Raw genomic sequence first — 19,898 nt, forward strand, 5'->3', positions numbered from 1 at the left:
AATATAATAAATATTTTGTTCACAATATAATGGGAAAAATCATTACTGCATGTTTCAAAAGTGAACATGATCAGTTAGAACCAAAAAATGTTCTCATCATTTCCTCACCCTGTTGTTCCAAACCTGTATGAGTTTCTTTGTTCTGTTGAATACAAAAGAATATATTTTGGTGACAGTTGACAGTACGGCACTGACTTCCATAGTATTTTTTCCCCCCCTATTATGGAAGTTAGCGGCTACCATCAACTGTCTGGTAACCAACATTCTTCAAAATATATACTTGTTGAACAAAAACTCATACATAGGTTTGGAACAACATGAGGGTAAGGTAACCCTTCAACTACATTGCGATTGCTCTTACTTCCATAAGTAGGCTTCCAGGGAGTATTACTTTAACTAGTGAAAGAACTGCATTGCAATTAAATCAGAAGAACTGAATATGAATCAGAATCTGCATTCATTTGTCTGACGGGAAAAGTGGTGAAAATGAAGCTTCTCTTTAATTTGCTATCTGTAATCTTGTTTTTACTCGACAATAGTAAGAACATTGTTACAATCCCATTCAGAAATATAATATGTACATATGAAATATCAATGCATGCTATATTTGCTCAATTGGAATTCCATACACTGACATAAAAATGTATTCCATATATCTTATAGGTTAAGTTATGCAAGTCGGCGGAGGCAGTGTGATGCTTCGGGCAATGTTCTGCTGGAAAACCTTGGGTCCTGCCATCCATGTAACTGTTGCTTTGACACGTACCACCTACCTAAGCATTGTTGCAGACCATACACACTTTCATGGAAACATTTTCCATACATGATCAGGACAAAAAACTTTTTTTCCAGTATTTAGTGGAAACTGTCTGCATGGTGCTAGCACACAGGGCCTTAGTTACACACTTTCAAAAATAAATTTATAACCAAACAAATCAAAGACTCTTTTTGGGGTGTTTATTACAGCTCAGACAACATATACTTATCACTTTTAGGAGTGGTTTGTTAAACTTCAAAGATTTTCCTGTAAAATGACACCAAAATTTAGTTTTTAGACTGTATTGGGGTATGGGAAGCTTTTCAATTTGGGTAGGTCAAATCCAGGCGGAAATGGTACCAGAGAAATTTAGTGTAAATAAGTTACTTTGTGTAAAAGAAATGCCAAAGTGATGCATATTTCCATTTCAAACACTTCTATCACTGACAACAGTAGTCGGGCCAGGATATTGTCATTTAAAAGTTGTTGTTATTGCAGCCCTCAACTGATGTTGATGTTGACATGTGTTTTGGCCTGAAGCTCCGCCCTCCACCTAATCGACCAATCATGAAGTCAGTAGTGGTTGGGCATCCGGGTTACCAGATCTGCTCTCGTTACCACAGCGGCAGCTACAAACGTTCCTGCTGATCCTGCAGCCAATCTGTTAGGTTATAACAGAAAAAAGCAGCAAATTAGCAAATTACAAAAACAATGTAAATTAAAGCTGTGAGCAGCGATGACGGACCCAAGCCGGCGGCACCGCCACCCCAGTGGCATCAGCTTAACTGTGCACATCAGGCAATAGGCATTTAATATGGGAAAAAATAAATAAAGGGACTATGTCAAAGTCATTTGAATTCACCTCATTAACAACTGGTGCTGCTATGACCAGGAACCACAACAGTCGCATCTATGAGATCAATTACATTTCTTTCATTAATTTTATGTCTGATGATGTCAAATGTCAATCTCAAATGAGTGCAGAATACTGTCCAAATGCTGAAGTTGTATTCTCCTTACACTTCTCTTTATGTGTTTTTGACCTACCGTAGCTTCTGTTTGTTCACCAATCTTATGCAGCAAAAACCAAGCTTGTTTTTATTTCGAAATGCGTAGCATTCAATATTTTTTTAATAAAAATAAAATAAATAAAGCCAAATCACAGAAACCTCAACAATGATTTTAATGTCAGTGTCAGGTAAGAGTATATGCAGGCATACATTTTATGGAAGTTAATTGTAAACAGCCACTTTTATAAAATCATGTGAAATTACCTTTTTTAAATCCATTTGAAGTCTATCAATAAATAATTGGTTTAAAGAGGTGTCATACATGATCTTTGGAAACATAGCACATGACCTTCTTTAAAGCCCATATTATAGAAAACACACACCCTGTTCTGAAAAAAATAAAAATAAATTACTACTGTCTGAATGACTAAATTAAATCACAGATGTCAGGTGATATAAATTGTAACTCGAATTGAATTTAGAAAACTAGTCCTGTCTGAATAGTGGTATATAGTGTCATAGTTTAATTTCAAATGTTGAGATATTATTTACTGCAAAATTATTTTAATCAAATGTATTAGGATATAATATCCTAATAAAATGTGCAAATGCATTTTTTTGAAGCTCAATTTTGAAAGTTCAGAAGACCAGTATTAATTTAAAGATATTATATATTTTTTAATTTTTTTTTATTTACTTATTTTTCACACTAAAGTGATGGTTATTTGTGATTGCCTATGATATGAAAGGGTTAAATTATGAAAAAATAAGAGATAAGGTGGCACACACACACACACACACAGTGACAGAGACCCCCTACACACACACACACACACACACACACACACACACACAGTGAGCCTGAGAGAGGGAGCGTGAGGGAGGGGAATGACAGACATAAACTCTACCACGCCCATTTCTGAGTCTTTGCTTGCACCTTCTGGACAGCATATCTGATGTGTGTGTTGAGTTTCATGCAATTTCAAGCATGCTAAGAGTCTCAAAAACACCCAAAAAGATTATTAGACTTTGACACGTTGCCATGACAACAGTATTTCAAATATCAGGAATCCATTTATATGTCTATTGGTTTAAATTCTGTGTTTTATGCTGAGAGACTAAGAAACAAGAAGTGACACTACACTAGTCTGTTTGGGGGTCTATATAGACCAGCAATAAATAATAACGGTGTGTCTATTCTCACCAAGTGCCAATAGCACGCCTTGTTTGCAAGCGCTATTCACACTCTGCTCAATGCCTGATTGGGCCACACAAGAGTACAGAAAACACACACACACACATCATCGCTATCCTTTATAATATCTTACTGGTCCCACACATACAATCACTGTAAGTACATCACACACATAAAAACACACAAAATGCTGCAAAGCATGAAACGTTTGAAACATTATGCACAATTAAATACTTACCCTTTAGTGTTTTTTTTTGTCTAGACTTCGAGTAAATCAGACCAGCAGCAGCAGCAGCAGCTACTATGGCCAGCAGCAGCGGGTAAATGAGAACAAGTCTTTCTGCTTTATCATCTACATGAGAATCTGGAGAGAATAGAGAGGCGTTAGACAAGGCAAGTTATTTAATATAGTAAACCACATTTCACAGACTCATACACAATGGCAATATCTGTAAGAGATGAATACAAGCAATACAAAAATAACCGTAACAAACTTAAAAATGTATTTAATGAAGTTCTTACAGTGCAGTCAGTAATATGCTGCACAGCGCTCAGTCAGAAAATGCACAGCTCTACATAAATGACCATGAAGGAAACGGTCACAGTTATGTTTAGTCTTCAGTGTCTCGTTTGGTTTTAGGGTATCATCCCGTTCACACAGATCTGAGAAAACGGTAAAACGCTGTTATGCTGCAGATGGCGATGTCACTAAAAGAAACACAACGCCTATAGGCTGAACACGTAAAACACATGACGTCATTGTTTTTAAAATTGCTCTGTTTCTAATTTACACAGAGATGATAGCAGTATTGTTTGAAATAAAGTGTGCACGTTAAAACCCATAATTTAACCCTTTCCATAGTTCCTAGAAATAATGGCGGAAAGGAACTGGGAATGATTTTAGAAGAACTGCTTTTTTTGGGGGGGGGGGGGGGGGGGGGGGGGGGGGGCTAAATTAGATTCAGAGTAGAGTCTAACCCAGCACAATAGTATGCTGACTGGCCGAACGCTACATAGCCGCATACCAGTCAGGGTGCCCATGCTGGCCCCTGACCTCTGCCGAAAGCACCAACAGTGGGCACGTGAGCATCAGAACTGGACCACAGAGCAATGGAAGAAGGTGGCCTGGTCTGATGAATCACGTTTTCTTTTACATCTGGTGGATGGCTGAGTGTGTGTTCTTCACTTTCCTGGGGAACACATGGCACCAGGATGCACTATGGGAAGAAGGCAAGCCGGCGGAGGCATCGTGATTCTTTGGGCAATGTTCTGCTGGGAAACCTTGGGTCCTGCCATCCATGTGGATGTTACTTTGACACGTACCTAAGTATTGTTCCAGACCATGCACACTTTTGGAAACAGTATTCCCTGGTGGCTGTGCCTCTTTCAGCAGGATAATACGCCTGCCACAAAACAAAATTGGTTCAGGAATGGTTTGAGGAAAGGGATGGGTACCGAAAACCGGTATTAAACGGGCCCCGGGGGTGAATTTTGAAAGACCGTTGGATCGATAAGCTCGGACGTTATCGGTTCTGCTGTCGGTACTTTTGAAAATACACGTGACAAGAGAGAGAGAGAGAGAGAGAGAGAGAGAGAGAGAGAGAGAGAGAGAGAGAGAGAGAGGCGAGAGCGCGGCGCAAACGACAGCCGAGGACAGAACTAAACATTCAAACATAGCCTGGTTACACTTTAGATCTGTGATAGCCGGCTTTTATTTTAGATTTTGTCTTCCAAAGATTATAATAATATTTATGTCTAGCGCAACTTAATTCCCTTTGCAGCAGTAGCCTACGCTGCCATTTCTCCCTAAAACTCAAACGCAATGACAGAATCAGCACGATCAGTGATTGTTGTAAAATACAGTCTAGCTACTGTTGGTAAATTGTGGGATGCGTTAAATAATAAAAAGAGTGATTAAAAGCACAAAAATGTGCGCAAGAGATTGTTCCCAAGTCGGCGCGCGCTCTGAAACAGCCCGCGACGAGACGAGCAAATTACACTTTCGGTTTCACACTCGCGTCTAAACGATCAAATGTACACAAACATCTATGTCAAAATGACCGGCTTGGATAGTCCCTTAAACACAACACAGTTTGTGTCTAAAATCGACGTAGTTATTATGGATATAGTTGGGAGAAAATGTAGTGCATCTGCCTATGATCAGTCGCCTATAGATATGTCTTAAAGAGGCAGCAGTGTAAATAAACATGCTGACGAATTACTGCGAATTAAACAACCAAATGCAAAGAGAAAATCACTCACAGCTCTTGAATGAATAACTTCTGCTTAAATAAGCATTATTTTGGCTATTTATGATGAACAGTGTTATTTTTTGATTACTTCTTTCTGAAATGAAAGCACTGCATGTGTAGGCTGTGTATTTTTGTTAATTGTGTGTGTGTGTGTGTGTGTATATATTATATATATATATATATATATATATAATCTCAAAAAGTACCGATAAGAATACCGTTAAAGTACCGGACCGATAAGCAGTATCGGTAAGAGTAGTAATACCGTTAAAACATTAACGATACCCATCCCATTGAGTTTGAGGTGTTGACTTGGCCTCCACAATCCCCAGATCTCAATCAGATCGAGCATCTGTGGGATGTGCTGAACAAACAAGACCAATCCATGGAGGCCCCACCTCGCAACTTAGAGGATTTAAATGATCTGCTGCTAACATCCTGGTGCCAGAAACCACAGCAAACCTTCAGGGGGCTAGTGGAGTCCATGCCTCGACGGGTCAGGGCTGTTTTGGCAACAAAAGGGGGCCGACAAAATATTAGGATGATCTGTGAATATATATATATGTAACGGTCGGGAACACAAAGAAAGTGGTGCGAGGACTTAAGTGCAGAATTGATCATTTATTTACAACAAAAATAAACATAAACAGAAAACAAAACCCATGAGGGGGCAAAATACATAATCAAAAACATGAACTGAAGACATACCAACACAGGGAACCGGGAGACGTAGACGAGACTAGGATACGACCCAGACTGACAAACACAAGGAGCTTATAAAGGGAAGAAATTAAGAGGTTCCCTCACCTCTCCAGGTGGGAGAAATCAAGCGCTAATCAGATAACAAGGGGGGAGGGATCAGACAATTACATGAGCACATGCTCAGAATGACAAAACCCAAATGTACACACAAGACAGAACAGGCACTACCCCCTCCTTAAGGAGCGGCTACTAGACGGTCCTCTAAGGACGGGAGGGACAGACCAGGAAGGGACGGAACAAGGCGGGACGGGAGGGACAGACCACTGCGGGACGGGGGGGGACAGGGGAAACAGACAAGGACGGAACACACCAGGGAAGGGTCAACAAGGGGAAAAAAAAATTCAGGAGGCCATGGTGGCCCACAAAGTTCAAGTGGCCAGTGCTGCCCACTGCGTCCAGGCGCAGGCAGAGCAGGACGCCTCAGTGGCGCAGGGAGAGCAGGAACGCGGCGCAGGGAGAGCAGGAACGCCTCAGTGGCGCAGGGAGAGCAGGAACGCCTCAGTGGCGCAGGGAGAGCAGGAACGCCTCAGTGGCGCAGGGAGAGCAGGAATGCCTCAGTGGCGCAGGGAGAGCAGGAACGCCTCAGTGGCGCAGGGAGAGCAGGAACGCCTCAGTTGCCGCAGGGAGAGCAGGACGCCTCAGTGGCGCAGGCAGAGCAGGGCGCCTAAAGCGGCACAGGCAGGGCAGGGTGCCGGGGAGACTTCTCCGGTCCAGCAGGAACAGAGCCCACCGGCACTGGGACCACCGTAATACGATCCACCGGCACTGCGACCACCGGCATCGGGACCACTGGAACACAATCCACCGGCACACGATCCACCGGTACTGGGACCACTGGAACACAATCCACCGGCACTGGGTCCACCGGAACACGATCCACCGGCACTGGGACCACCGGCATCGGGACCACTGGAACACAATCCACCGGCACACAATCCACCGGTACGGGGACCACCGGAACACGATCCACCGGCCCTGGGACCATTGGAAAACGATCCACCGGCGCACGATCCACCGGCATTGGGACCACCGGCATCGGGACCACCGGAACACGATCCACCGGCACAGGGACCACCGGAATACGATCCACCGGCACAGGGACCACCGGCACATGGACCACCGGAACTGAGTCCACCGGAACATGGACCACTGGACCTGAGTCCACCGGAACATGGCCCACCGGCACAGGGACCACCAGAATTGAGTCCACCGGAACACGATCCACTGGTATAGGGACCACTGGGTGGGTGGTGAATGTGGAGCCATTCTTCCTCCTCCTTCTCCCCGAAGAGGTCATCGGAGGACTGGGGACTGGGCAGTCTGTGGGGAAAATTGGGGGAGGCCCAAGAGGTGGAAAACCACCCCTCCAGGGCACTCCTCCACCACCACGATCGCACACATACCCCACAAACTGCCAAAATGATAGCGTCCCCAGCATTCCCATCTCCCAGGCGATGATTGGCTCATTAAGGCGGGTGTTAAACATGTCCTTAAGCTCTGCCTGACTGATGTTGAGCCCCTCCACTGCAAACAGGAACCGGTAAGCAAACTCCTTTATGCTAGCACCCTCCTGCCGGAGGGAAAGGAGTCTGCTGTGTTGACCTTCTCCTGATGCAGCGGAAGGGCAGGGAGATGGGAATAGGAATATCCTTATGTAACGGTCGGGAACACAAAGAAAGTGGTGCGAGGACTCAAGTGCAGAATTGATAATTTATTTACAACAAAAATAAACAGAAACAGAAAACAAAACCCACGAGGGGGCAAAATACATAATCAAAAACATGAACTGAAGACATACCAACACAGGGAACCGGGAGACGTAGACGAGACAAGGATACGACACAGACTGACAAACACAAGGAGCTTATAAAGGGAAGAAATAAAGGGGGAACAGGTGGGAGAAATCAAACACTAATCAGATAACAAGGGGGGAGGGATCAGACAATTACATGAGCACATGTTCAGAATGACAAAACCCACATGTGCACACAAGACAGGACAGGCATGTGACAATATAGCGCCAAAATTACACAAAAAATGCTACAGAACTTTACATCTTTTAATAACAATCAGCCACAGTCATGACTAAATAATATTTAAAAAATAAGCCATGAATTTTTTAATTCATGAGATAATGGAGATAAGGTTTAGGTTAATTTTAATGGGAAAAAAATACAAATCATTGCTTGTCCGTGAAAGTGTTAATACAATTGGAGGAGAGGCACTGACCTGATGGTACCAGTAGAACTACAATTTTATTGCTGAGCCATTAATAACTAAATTATACTCACCATTAAGAGCGACATTGAAGATCTTTGTTATGCTGAATCTGTCTCTGTTGATCAGTAGTTTATAGAGTCCAGTGTCTGTGTTTGTGATGTTTGTGATGGTCAGAGATCCAGTCTGATGATCCAGCTTCAGTCGGTCTCTGAATCTCTCAGGACACTGAACAGCTTTACAGTTATAACTGAGATCTCTAGCGATTTTAGCAATACAAGTATCATTAAAATACCACATCATCACATCATTTGGTTTTCTTATTTCACCAAGATCAAAAGTGACAGATTCTCCCTCCTTCACTACATTTGTCTTCATTTTATTCATCTCTGCATCAGGAACACCTGAAAACACAAATAAACAGCAAACTGAATTATCTTCTTAGGGGGGGAAAACTCCACAACAAGTAATAACTTTTAAAATGAATATGCATATTGATTTCCTAGATTTTGAGAAATTCACTCAAAACAAGATTAATTGCAAAATTGCTAAATAATTGTGGTTAAAAAATATGTGCATATGTCTTCACTCATATAGACTTAGAAAGTCTAGGTTACAAATGTAAGTGTATGGAGATGTTACGTTAGTGACTGACAAATTGACATCTCGCCTGAGCACCCCATCATCTTTGAGTGTTAAAAAAAAACACAGTGGACATTGCTGTGTGAGATTTGCATCACAAACCACGCCCCATGCTGCAAGGAATTGTACAGTACTCAACTATTCAAGTTCAAATTCAACCCATTCAATCACAACATACGGGCACCGAGCCTAGCACAGGGTCTGACAAGCCATGCATGCACACAAGCACCAGACCTGGTGTCAGACGCCTCCACCGCGTATGACTTTCATAAGGTGATGGAGTAACTCCAAGCAGTGTTCGTCAGCTGGGAGTGCATGGAGCACAAATCCCATCCTAGGAGGGGAATGGCAGTGCAAGTGGGAGACTGAGCCAGCCTCTCCCTACATCACATGCTTGTAGACAACCCATGGGAAGAAACAGGCTCTACACTGAGATTATAGAATCTCATTAATGTTTCAGGTGTCGCCCAGCCAGCAACTCTGCTTAGTGTGGTGCCTTGCGCCAATGCCCAAGAGGCAATTGATATGCCACTGCAGTCGAGGTCCTGTCCTGGTGCCAGAGGCAGCATGCCCATTTACACATCACCCCAGCTGGTGGAGGCATCTGTTGAGACAACATGCCTGCAAGGTCTGACCACAGGCTGAAATCTTGGCCTTAGTTCGGAGCAACTGTCACTGGAAGCGAGCCACGGTGCCATGGCCATTTCGGGAGTCAGTCCAGTCCTGAAGCTGTTAGCGTTAGGGTTATCCCTATCGACGTGATTGCGTCTGTGGATGTCATATGCCCCAGGAGCCTCTGAAAACTTTTCAGCGGAACTGCTGTCCAGCCCTTGAATGAATTGAAGCTGTTCAGCACTGATTGAGGCCACTTGTTCGAGTGATGAGCCATCATGTTGACAAAGTTCAACTCAATACCAAGAAAAGAGATCATCTGCACGGGAGATTTAGCAGTTTTCCCAGTTGATCTGAAGCCCCAGATATCTGAGGTATCTGAGCACCAGGTCCCTGTGTTCGCCCAACTGATCTCACAAGTGGGCCTGAAAGAGCCATTCGGCGAGATAGTTGAGGATGCAAACACCCACTTCCCGTAGAGGGATAAGGGCGGCCTCCAGAACCTTCGTAAAGCTGTAAAAACATTGTACTGGTATGCCTGTCCCTCAAACGCAAAGTATAAGAATGGTCTGTGTCGAGAGAGATTTGAGACATGAAAGTATGCATCCTTCAGGTCGATCGCTCCAATCTCAGGGACAGACACATCTGAAAAGACGCTTCTGTGTTAGCATTTTGAATGGGCTGCAATCTCCACATACAGGACAGGGGCCTCTACATCTTCACTGAGGTGAAACAGATGCTGCTGAACCTGGGGAGACGCCGGGTGAACTGAATCACATAGCTGAGTCTCATGCGGATGCCAATGCACTGAAGCATTCTTTGTTTAAATTAGCTCAAAGTTACTGTTAGATGTAATGTAATTACCTGGACAATTGTTAAAAAGACCTAAGACTCAAGCTTAAATTTTTTGGATTTAGTGATAGGGCTCTCAGGCGAGATCCCAATTCACTGACATAACTCTTAGTGACTGACTGGGAACTGTATAAGACATCAATTTTTGAACCAACTGTCACATTCTGGTTGTCAACAAGCATAATAACGGGACAAAGTAATTTATTTTTTTTACTTTTTTATATACAAACAATAGGGTGACCAGATGTCCCGAAATTAAAACTGTTGTCCTGAATCCCGAATCTGGCCCTAAATGTCCCGAAAATTATACTAAAGCAAAATCTTTAGTGATTGTCTGATAACGATTAAAAACTGCCTGAGGAGGTTAAGTCATCCTGCAACTAGCCCCCGCCAGCTGCTCATTGGCTGCAGCATCTTTTTTCTAAGTTCTAAAAAAATACCGTAGGGGACTTGGCGCGAATTCAGATATGCATTGACAAGCTAATTTTCATCCATTCCGTTGGCATGCCTGGTGTCCCGGAACCCATCCATCCATCCATCCATTATCTTCCGCTTATCCGGGGCCGGGCCGCGGGGGCAACAGTCTAAGCAGAGACGCCCAGACTTCCTTATCCCTAGCCACTTCCTCCAGCTCCTCTGGGGGAACCCTGAGGCGTTCCCAGGCCAGCCGGGAGACATAATCCCTCCAGCGTGTCCAGGGTCTTCCCCGGGGCCTCCTTCCGGTGGGACGTGGCTGGAACACCTCCCTGGGAAGGCGTCCAGGAGGCATCCAAAATAGATGCCCGAGCCACCTCAGCTGGCTCCTCTCGATGTGAAGGAGCAACGGCTCTACTCTGAGCTCCTCCCGAGTGACCGAGCTTCTCACCCTATCTCTAAGGGAGCACCCAGCCACCCTGCGGAGAAAAACTCATTTCAGCCGCCTGTATCAGGGATCTTGTCCTTTTGGTCATGACCCACAGCTCATGACCATAGGTGAGAGTAGGAACGTAGATTGACCGGTAAATCGAGAGCTTCGCCACGACAGATCGGTACATCGCCTGCATTACTGCAGATGCTGCACCGATCCATCTGTCAATCTCCCGTTCCATCCTTCCCTCACTCGTGAACAAGACCCCAAGATACTTAAACTCCTCCACTTGAGGCAAGAACTCTCCACCAACCTGAAGTGAGCAAGCTACCCTTTTCCAACTGAGAACCATTGCTTCGGACTTGGAGGTGCTGATTCTCATCCCAGCCGCTTCACACTCGGCTGCAAACCATCCCAGTGCATGTTGAAGGTCCTGGTCTGAGGTTGCCAACACGACAACATCATCTGCAAAGAGCAGTGATGAAATCGCGTGGTCCCCAAACCGGACACTCTCCGGCCCTTGGCTGCATCTAGAAATTCTGTCCATAAAAATTATGAACAGAACCGGTGACAAAGGGCAGCCCTGCCGGAGTTTGACTTTGACTCTGACTTACTGCTGGCAATGTGAACCAAGCTCCTGCTCTGGTCGTAAAGGGACCGTACAGCCCTAAGCAAGGGGCATACTCCCAGAGCACCCTCCACAGGGTGCCACGAGGAACACTGTCGAATGCCTTCTCCAAATCCACAAAGCACGTGGACTGGTTGGGCAAACTCCCATGAACCCTCCAGCACCCTGTGAAGGATATAGAGCTGGTCCAGTGTTCCACTTCCGGGAAGAAAACCACACTGCTCCTCCTGAATCCGAGGTTCCACTATCGGCCGAATCCTCCCACGCGATGCTGCAGAGGCGTGTCAGCCAAGACAGCCCCACAACATCCAGAGACTTAAGGTACTCAGGGCGAATCTCATCCACCCCGGCGCCTTGCCACTGAGGAGCTTATTAACTACCTCGATGACTTCAGCCCGGGTGATGGACGAGTCCCCCTCCGAGTCCTCAGCCACTGCTTCCTCAAAGGAAGACGTGTCGGTGGGATTGAGGAGATCCTCAAAGTATTCCTTCCACCGTCCAACAATATCCCCAGTTGAGGTCAGCAGCTGCCCATCTCCACTGTAGACAGTGTTGGTGGGGCACTGCTTCCCCCTCCTGAGGCGGCGAACGGTTTGCCAGAATCTCTTCGAGGCCAACCGATAGTCTTTCTCCATGGCCTCACCGAACTCCTCCCAGGCCAGAGTTTTTGCCTCCACAACTACCCGGGCAGCCGTCCGCTTGGCCTGCCGGTACCTGTCAGCTGCCTCAGGAGCCCCACAAGCCAGCCAGGCCTGATAGGACTCCTTCTTCAACATGACGGCATTCCTTACTTCCGGTGTCCACCACCGGGTTTGGGGATTGCCGCCTCGACAGGCACTGGAGACCTTACGGCCACAGCTCCGAGCAGCCACGTCGACAATGGAGGTGGAGAACATGGTCCATTCAGATTCAATATCTCCAGACTCTCTCGGGATCTGGTCGAAGCTCTGCCGGAGGTGGGAGTTGAAGATCTCTCTGACAGGGGGTTCAGCCAAACGTTCCCAACAGACCCTCACAGTATGTTTGGGTCTGCCGAGTCTGTCCAGCTTCCTCCCCTACCAACGGATCCAACTCACCACCAGGTAGTGATCGGTTGACAGCTCCGCTCCTCTCTTCACCTGAGTGTCCAAGACATACGGCCGGAGGTCAGATGAGACGACCACAAAGTCGATCATCAACCTTCTGCCTACCCTTATGCTTGAACATGGTGTTCGTTATGGACAAGCCATGGTTAGCACAGAAGTCCAATAACAGAACACCACTCGGGTTCAGATCAGGGGGGCCGTTCCTCCCAATCACACCCCTCCAGGTGTCTCTGTCACTGCCCACGTGGGCATTGAAGCCCCCCAGTAGAACGATGGCGTCTCCAGTCGGAGCACTTTCCAGCACCCCTCCCAAAGACCCCAAGAGGGCCGGGTACTCTGCACTCCCATTCGGCCCGTAGGCACAAATGACAGTGAGAGACCTATCCCCGACTCGAAGGCGCAGGGAAGCGACCCTCTCGTTCACCGGGGTGAACTCCAATACATGGCGGCTGAGCTGGGAGGCTATAAGCAAACCCACTCCAGCCCGCCGCCTCCCACCATGGGCAACTCCAGAGTGGTAGAGTCCAGCCTCTCTGTGTGGTTCCAGAGCCCAAGCTGTGCGTGGAGATGAGCCCAACTATTTCTAGTCGGTATCTCTCGACCTCCCGCACAAGCTTTGGCTCCTTTCCAGCCAACGAGGTGACATTCCATGTCCCTAGGGCCATTTTCCGTGTCCAGAGATCGGGTTGTCAGGGGCCTCGCCTTCGACTGTCGCCCGATCCACTATGCACCGGCCCCTTATGATCCCTCCTGCAGGTGGTGAGCCCACAGGAGGGCGGCCCCACGTCGCTCTTTCGGGCTGAGCCCGGAACCTTTGAATAAAAATATGTTTGGTTCAGGTTTGAAATTCATTGTGTTTTGTTATAGGCTATGCAGTCTAATATCATAGAAGCCCCCCATCCCATCACCCCAGACACCCCCCGTCCCCCCGTCTTGAATTTCAGCTAATCTCATCTGGTCACCCTAGAAACAATGCAGAAACTAACTGTGATACTAGAAACACTTCCACGGATATTACATATCATATTATTGAAAGCATTTCTGATTTTAAACATTTAGTAAATGACTCACCGCTGACAGAAACACTAAAGGTCCTATCATTGCTTTTGCTACTGATGATCTGTAGTTTATAGAGTCCAGAGTCTGTGGTGTTGATGTTCATGATGGTGAGAGATCCAGTCTGATCCAGCTTCAGTCTGTCTCTGAATCTCTCAGTACCTTCATTACACTGAACATCTGTACAGATCTTACTCTTATTTCCATTGATTTGAGCGATGCGGGTGGCATTAAAGTACCATTTAATTCTGTCTTGTTGGTTTGTTTGAACATCAGTATGTAGAGTGAGTGAATCTCCTTCCATCACTGACACTGTTAATCTGTCTGTATAAACACCAGACAAACCTGAAGAAAAATTAACAGTTCATTATAAATCATGTTTGAGACAGTGAAACAAAACAAAAGGAAAGTGCTGTAAATAAGAAAAAATTATGCAGACCCATAAAGATTGTATGGGTCGTGAAATATAACGTGATTCATGGTGCATATTCAAAATACAATATATGCCTGACACATGCATGAAACAAACAGTAGATGAAGGGATCAGGACGAATCTAAGGGCCCTACAGCTGGGCCAGCAGAACCCCATACTTTCCTGTATGATTTTGGTATTTAAAGGTGCCCTATTTCAAATGATTTGAAACAATAAGTTAAATTGTTCTCTGATATCTACATAGAGGGTATGTGGCTTATTTAAGGGCAAAAATTGTCCAGATACAGTTTTACAGGTCCATTTACAACCCTATAAATTGTCCCTAGGATGTAATGCTCTGTTTTTGCCTTATTTGGAAGAGTCATGAATATTAATGTTGAGCTCTGCTCTGATTGGCTTATTTCAGCAGCTCACAGCTCACAGCAGTTCAGTAAAGCGGCTCCTGAGTCCTGACAGAACACAGACCGGCTGAATGACACACTTTAAGCAGAACATCTCAAATGGAGATTGCTGAAATACTGAATTATTGCTGAATTACTTGTTGGTGTTTTCAGATCATCCGCGCGTGTGAGAGAGCTTGCGTGCATATGGTTGCAGGATTGCACATGTTTAGGTAAAGCACCGGATAGTATACGTGTTCTTTTCACAGAAAAGCTCTGATTGGGGGATTTAAATTACTGACTCTAATACTAATTCAATTTTTCATTCTAGGGCACCTTTAAATGATTTTCTTGTACACTAATCTATTAAGAAGCAAGCTATAATGAATGTTTTGTTTCAAGTGTATGCATGCTTGTGTGTGTCACCTTAAGGTTCAGTTCTGAGTGTCACTTAGGGTTTGAAACTCGCACCACTTTTTGGTTGTTCTTCCATTTTAGAGAAGTGTCAGGTGTTGTAGAAGTGTCAGAGAGTCATGTCATTGTCATTATTGTGGTTTACATGTGTTATGGCTATCAATTATCACATTATACTATTTGCTACAGTACTACTATTAAGTTACTGGTAGATCGTTTTTCTCTAATAGAGTTTTCCTCTATTAGGCTATAAACTGTCCTTTGGGATAGCAGGGTGGATCACAGTAGAAGGAGCGAAAGTGCAACAGACGCTAGTATTGAAGTAGACTGATTGTTGTCGGAAGTAAATCTGACAAATCGGATCTTTTAAGGCTGAAAAGGTTTTGTCCATGAAGAGGAATCGTCTAAACACCAAAACCTCAATAAATTCTGTTCCTCAATAAAAATCAATTATAATCTTTCCTTCACCCACCCCAAACTGCTGTGCTGCAGATTGCTCCACTATATTATCAGTCTTATAAGCACTACACTGGACTAAAACTACACAATAAACCAATAACAAGTCTTAACTTTTCCCACCCCAGACAGCTCTGTTTCAGCTTTATTACTTTCCCTCTGCCATAAGCAATGCACTCAACAGCATCACTTTTGTTATTCATACCATCACAATCCAAACAATTTATGAATAATTAATTAACAGTGTGTCTGACAGTTGTCTTTCTGCAACTGACGTTTCGACGCTGTATCGAGATCCCGAAGCGCGGATGCTATGGCGTTCCGACGGGGTCTTAAATATGACTTTGCTACATCCACTCGTCTCAATGAATGTCTCACTCAACGTCTTAACTTTTTTTTTCTGCTATGTATTCCATTCAATTTAAGACGCAAACAAAAGCATACACGTGACGCAGACGTCACGTAAATCATGCATGGCAGTGAAGTGTATGGCAAGCCTTTTTAGCATTAAATACACCTTCCCATACTAGTCATAAATCAGTTTTGACTAGTCATAATTTCAGTTCCAGATATCTCCTCTGCAATTTTGACTAGTCGTTATTGCAATTAAGATATCTACAATGTGATTGTGACTAGTCATAATATGGATTGAAGATATATTAATTTGACTAGTCATAATATACATTCAAGATGTCTATAATGCTATTTTTACTAGTCATATTCTTCCATTGACTTTCATTGGAAAATATTTCCAGATATCTTCAAATGTATAAATATGTGGTTTTTGACTAGTCATAATCACATTTAAGATATCTTTAATTAATCAATTTTAAAGATATTCAAAATACATTTGTAGATATCTGCAAATAATTTATTACTAGTCAAATTATAATTGAAGATATCTTGAATTGGATTTTTGTCTAGGCAAAACTTAATACGAGATCTTGAATTGGAGTTCTTCCTAGTCAAAACTCATTTAAAGATATCTGCAATTTAATTATAGATATCTCTGTCTGATTTTTGACTAGAAAGATCTTTCTTTGGAGATATCTGCAATTAGCTTTGTGACTAGGAAGAATATAAATGTAGATATCTGGAATTAACATTCTGACTAGTCAAAAATCATTTATAGATATCTTAAACATGCATGCAAATATGCCACACCTTAAACATTTTATTAACCAATCCTACCGTGGAAACCGTTGTCATTTGATATTTTGTTTAAGAATTGTATAATAAAAGTCCTGCGTCTTTGATTTCTTTCTGTATAAAGGAGTTTAAAATGACCAAAGACGCAGGACTTTTATTATACAATTCTTAAACAAAATAGCAGATGACAACGGTTTCCACGGTAGGATTGGTGAGATTTATTCTGCGCTTTGGTTAATTATATTTAGGTTAGATTTAAATGAGATATATTGACTGGTAGGTCAAGACAGTGACGGATAGTTAGTAATAGGATCGATATAGGCTAGTGACACATTCATATTGGCTATGTTAGAATTTTAGATATAGAATATATAGAATTACATTTATATATATAGAAGATATCCATAGGTGATATATAGATAGATATGGAGGCTCCACATAAGAGAGTACATCTGGTGTGGGAGCATATCCATTTGGAAACACCACAAAAAGTGAGATGTGTGTATTGTGTATTGTATTGGCCCAGAATGTATGATCCAAAATTTTCAGTAATTTTTCCTCATTTGTATGTACTTGCTAAAAATATATATATTTGTGCATGCCAGCAACAAGTGTCACTTATGAGAGGATTTATTCAAAGCCTGAATAAATTATATGTAAAAAAAAAAAAAAAAAAAAAGTCGACTAAGTCCTTCAACAGCAGAGCAATTCATATTTTGCATAAAAATGTTATGTAACAAATGACACATTGTGGCTTTTTTTCTTTTAATATTTAATTTTATTCTTAATTTTTCATTAAAAAAAAATAGGTAAAGGTTACAAAACCAAGTAGATGTCAGACGGATGTTAAAAACGGTTTTGTTTTTTCACAAACAGTAGATCACTGTCAATGTTTCTGAGCAATACACGCAAGTGTCCACTAGATGGCGTCATGGAGACGGGTGTCGGGTGTTGTTTCGAAGCTTTGGCACATTTGCTTACACTGTTTCAGTCCTTCACGAAGCCTCGGTCTGCCCATCACTTAGGACCCACATAATCCTGGGTGGGTAAGACCCACAGTGTATTGTGTAACCCTTTTCGATTGTATGCTCTGAGACTGGCCAATTAACCAACGGAGTAAACAATTTGGTGCCCTGAAGCAATGAACCAGCAGGGAACAACCAAACTAGTTTACTCTAGGATGCTCCTCAGGGGGAGCGAACATCCCAGAATGGCTACGTTTCTGGACGGACACTGATATTTGTGCATGCTGGAGACAGCTGCGCCCCTAACCACACAAGGTGGCATGGTTGGAGGAATGATACCCTGGGGTAAGGCTGTGGTCAAGTCCACCTTTGTCGAGTCCAAGTCAAGTCAGAGTACAGGGCTAGTCAAGACCAAGTCCAAAGAGGTTCAAGTCCAAGTACAGGACTAGTCAAGACCGAGTCAAGTCCAAGTCCAAAGAGGTTTAAGTCCAAGTACAGGACTAGTCGTGAACGAGTCAGAACTGAATCCAAAGAGGTCCAAGTCCAAATCAAGTCCAAGTCCAAATCAGACAGTCAAGAGACAGAAAAATAACTTAACTATTGATCATTTATGTGATGCGAGAGACAGCATACACTGAAAAGCTGCGTGAAAAATATATGTAACATGCACGTATGTGCAAGTTGTGTTAACTTAATATTACTTAGTAGATTCTATCGTGTGTTGAAGAAATTTTTATAATTTATGTTTGAGTTCACACAAGAAGTCAACATCTGTTTCTGCCATAATAAAACACCATAAGACAGTGTCTTTTGAAACCCAGGGGGTAGGGACGGGAACCCTAGTTTGAGAGTTTTCCCTCATCAGAGGTGTCGGCTAATCTAAATTAGATCTAAGACCACTGTTTGTTGCTTTTCATTTAAACGAGTTCTAAGACAGAAGGGTGGCCATGTATGTGTGTGTGTTTCTTACTTTCCCTCTGTAGATACAGGGACCATTGTGTCCCATGACAAAAGGGTTGGGGGGGGGGGGAGACATTTGTTTCATCTTTCCTTTTGTTTCTGTAAAACACTGACACGGGTATAAAAGCTTGGACCTTTCTTTGTTTCCTCAGTTCACACTCGATGCAGGCATACTTGGTTGTGTTGATTGTGGATTCATTCTTGCAAGGATTAAATCTTTATAAAGACACAATTGGCTAAGGTTTGTCTCTTATTCAGAAATGCAACGGAGTTAATATAATTTTGCCTAAACATTTGGTGTCAGAAGTGAGGATTCCTTGGATGTGCCTTCCGGACCCTGAGAGCGGACGGTGACTGATCATCCTGGGCGTTAGAGTCACAGCCTTACCCCAACTGATTCAGGGAGAAGGGCCGGCTGCTCTAGGGGTCCTGGAGGGTCCGACCACTGGAATTAGAGAAAACGAACCCGGGGTGGCAACGGGACGCTTCTGGTAAGAGACAAACTTAATAATTTGGGGAAGAATTTTAAATTTGGTTTAATTAAATTGAAAATTAATTGCTAAGGATAAAACCATAGGGGAAGTTTGAGTTCTGTGGTCTCCGTTTTCAAGATATTCTGGGAGAATTGAGATCAATTGAGTGGTTAAGATATTCTGGGAGAATTGAGATTGCGTATGTGGTTAAAATATTCTGGGAGAAGTGAGATCACGGGGTGGTCAAGATATTCTGGGAGAACTGAAATCACGGGGTGGTTAAGATATTCTGGGGGAATTGAGATCACGAGAGTGGTCAAGAAATTTCGGGAGAATTGAAATCACAGGGGTGGTTAAGATATTCTGGGGGAATTGAGATCACAAGAGTGATCAAGAAATTTCGGGAGAACTAAAATCACAGTGCGCTTGAGTAAGCGTCCGAACTGTCTGACCTGGGTTAAGGATCAGATCTGTACGGAGACGTCCTACAGATTATTAGCGTGCACGCGAAAGGTCACAGACTCAGACTGCCAATATGGGGAAATCCCAAAGCAAGCTAGCAGAATATGATACACCGGTGTTTTTGTCAAATGGGAAAATTATATGGCCAAAAAATGCATGCAAGGTATAGAGAAATTAATTAAATTAATCATGATTTCCAAAAGAGGGAATGCTGTGTTTCACCAGGCTGAAAGTGGTCTGTTGAAGAGAGGAGATTAATCTAAGGGGCTGTTGTGGGGGATGTGTGTGAGA

General features: G+C 43.6%; 1 protein-coding gene across 1 annotated transcript; it reads right to left on the minus strand.

Annotated features, from left to right (window-relative positions):
- Nucleotides 1-1,269: 1,269 nt before the first annotated feature.
- Nucleotides 1,270-14,219, minus strand: LOC137040081 (uncharacterized). The gene is made up of 4 exons (XM_067415500.1): nucleotides 13,931-14,219; nucleotides 8,268-8,582; nucleotides 3,201-3,326; nucleotides 1,270-1,418 (listed from the first exon to the last, which is right to left on the minus strand). Exons 1-4 carry the CDS (start codon nucleotides 14,217-14,219, stop codon nucleotides 1,387-1,389), a joined length of 762 nt encoding a protein of 253 aa, XP_067271601.1. The 3' UTR covers nucleotides 1,270-1,386.
- Between the last annotated feature and the right edge of the window lie 5,679 nt (nucleotides 14,220-19,898).

Source organism: Pseudorasbora parva, chromosome 14 (genome assembly GCF_024679245.1).
Source record: "Pseudorasbora parva isolate DD20220531a chromosome 14, ASM2467924v1, whole genome shotgun sequence".
NCBI classification, from domain to species: Eukaryota; Metazoa; Chordata; class Actinopteri; order Cypriniformes; family Gobionidae; genus Pseudorasbora; species Pseudorasbora parva.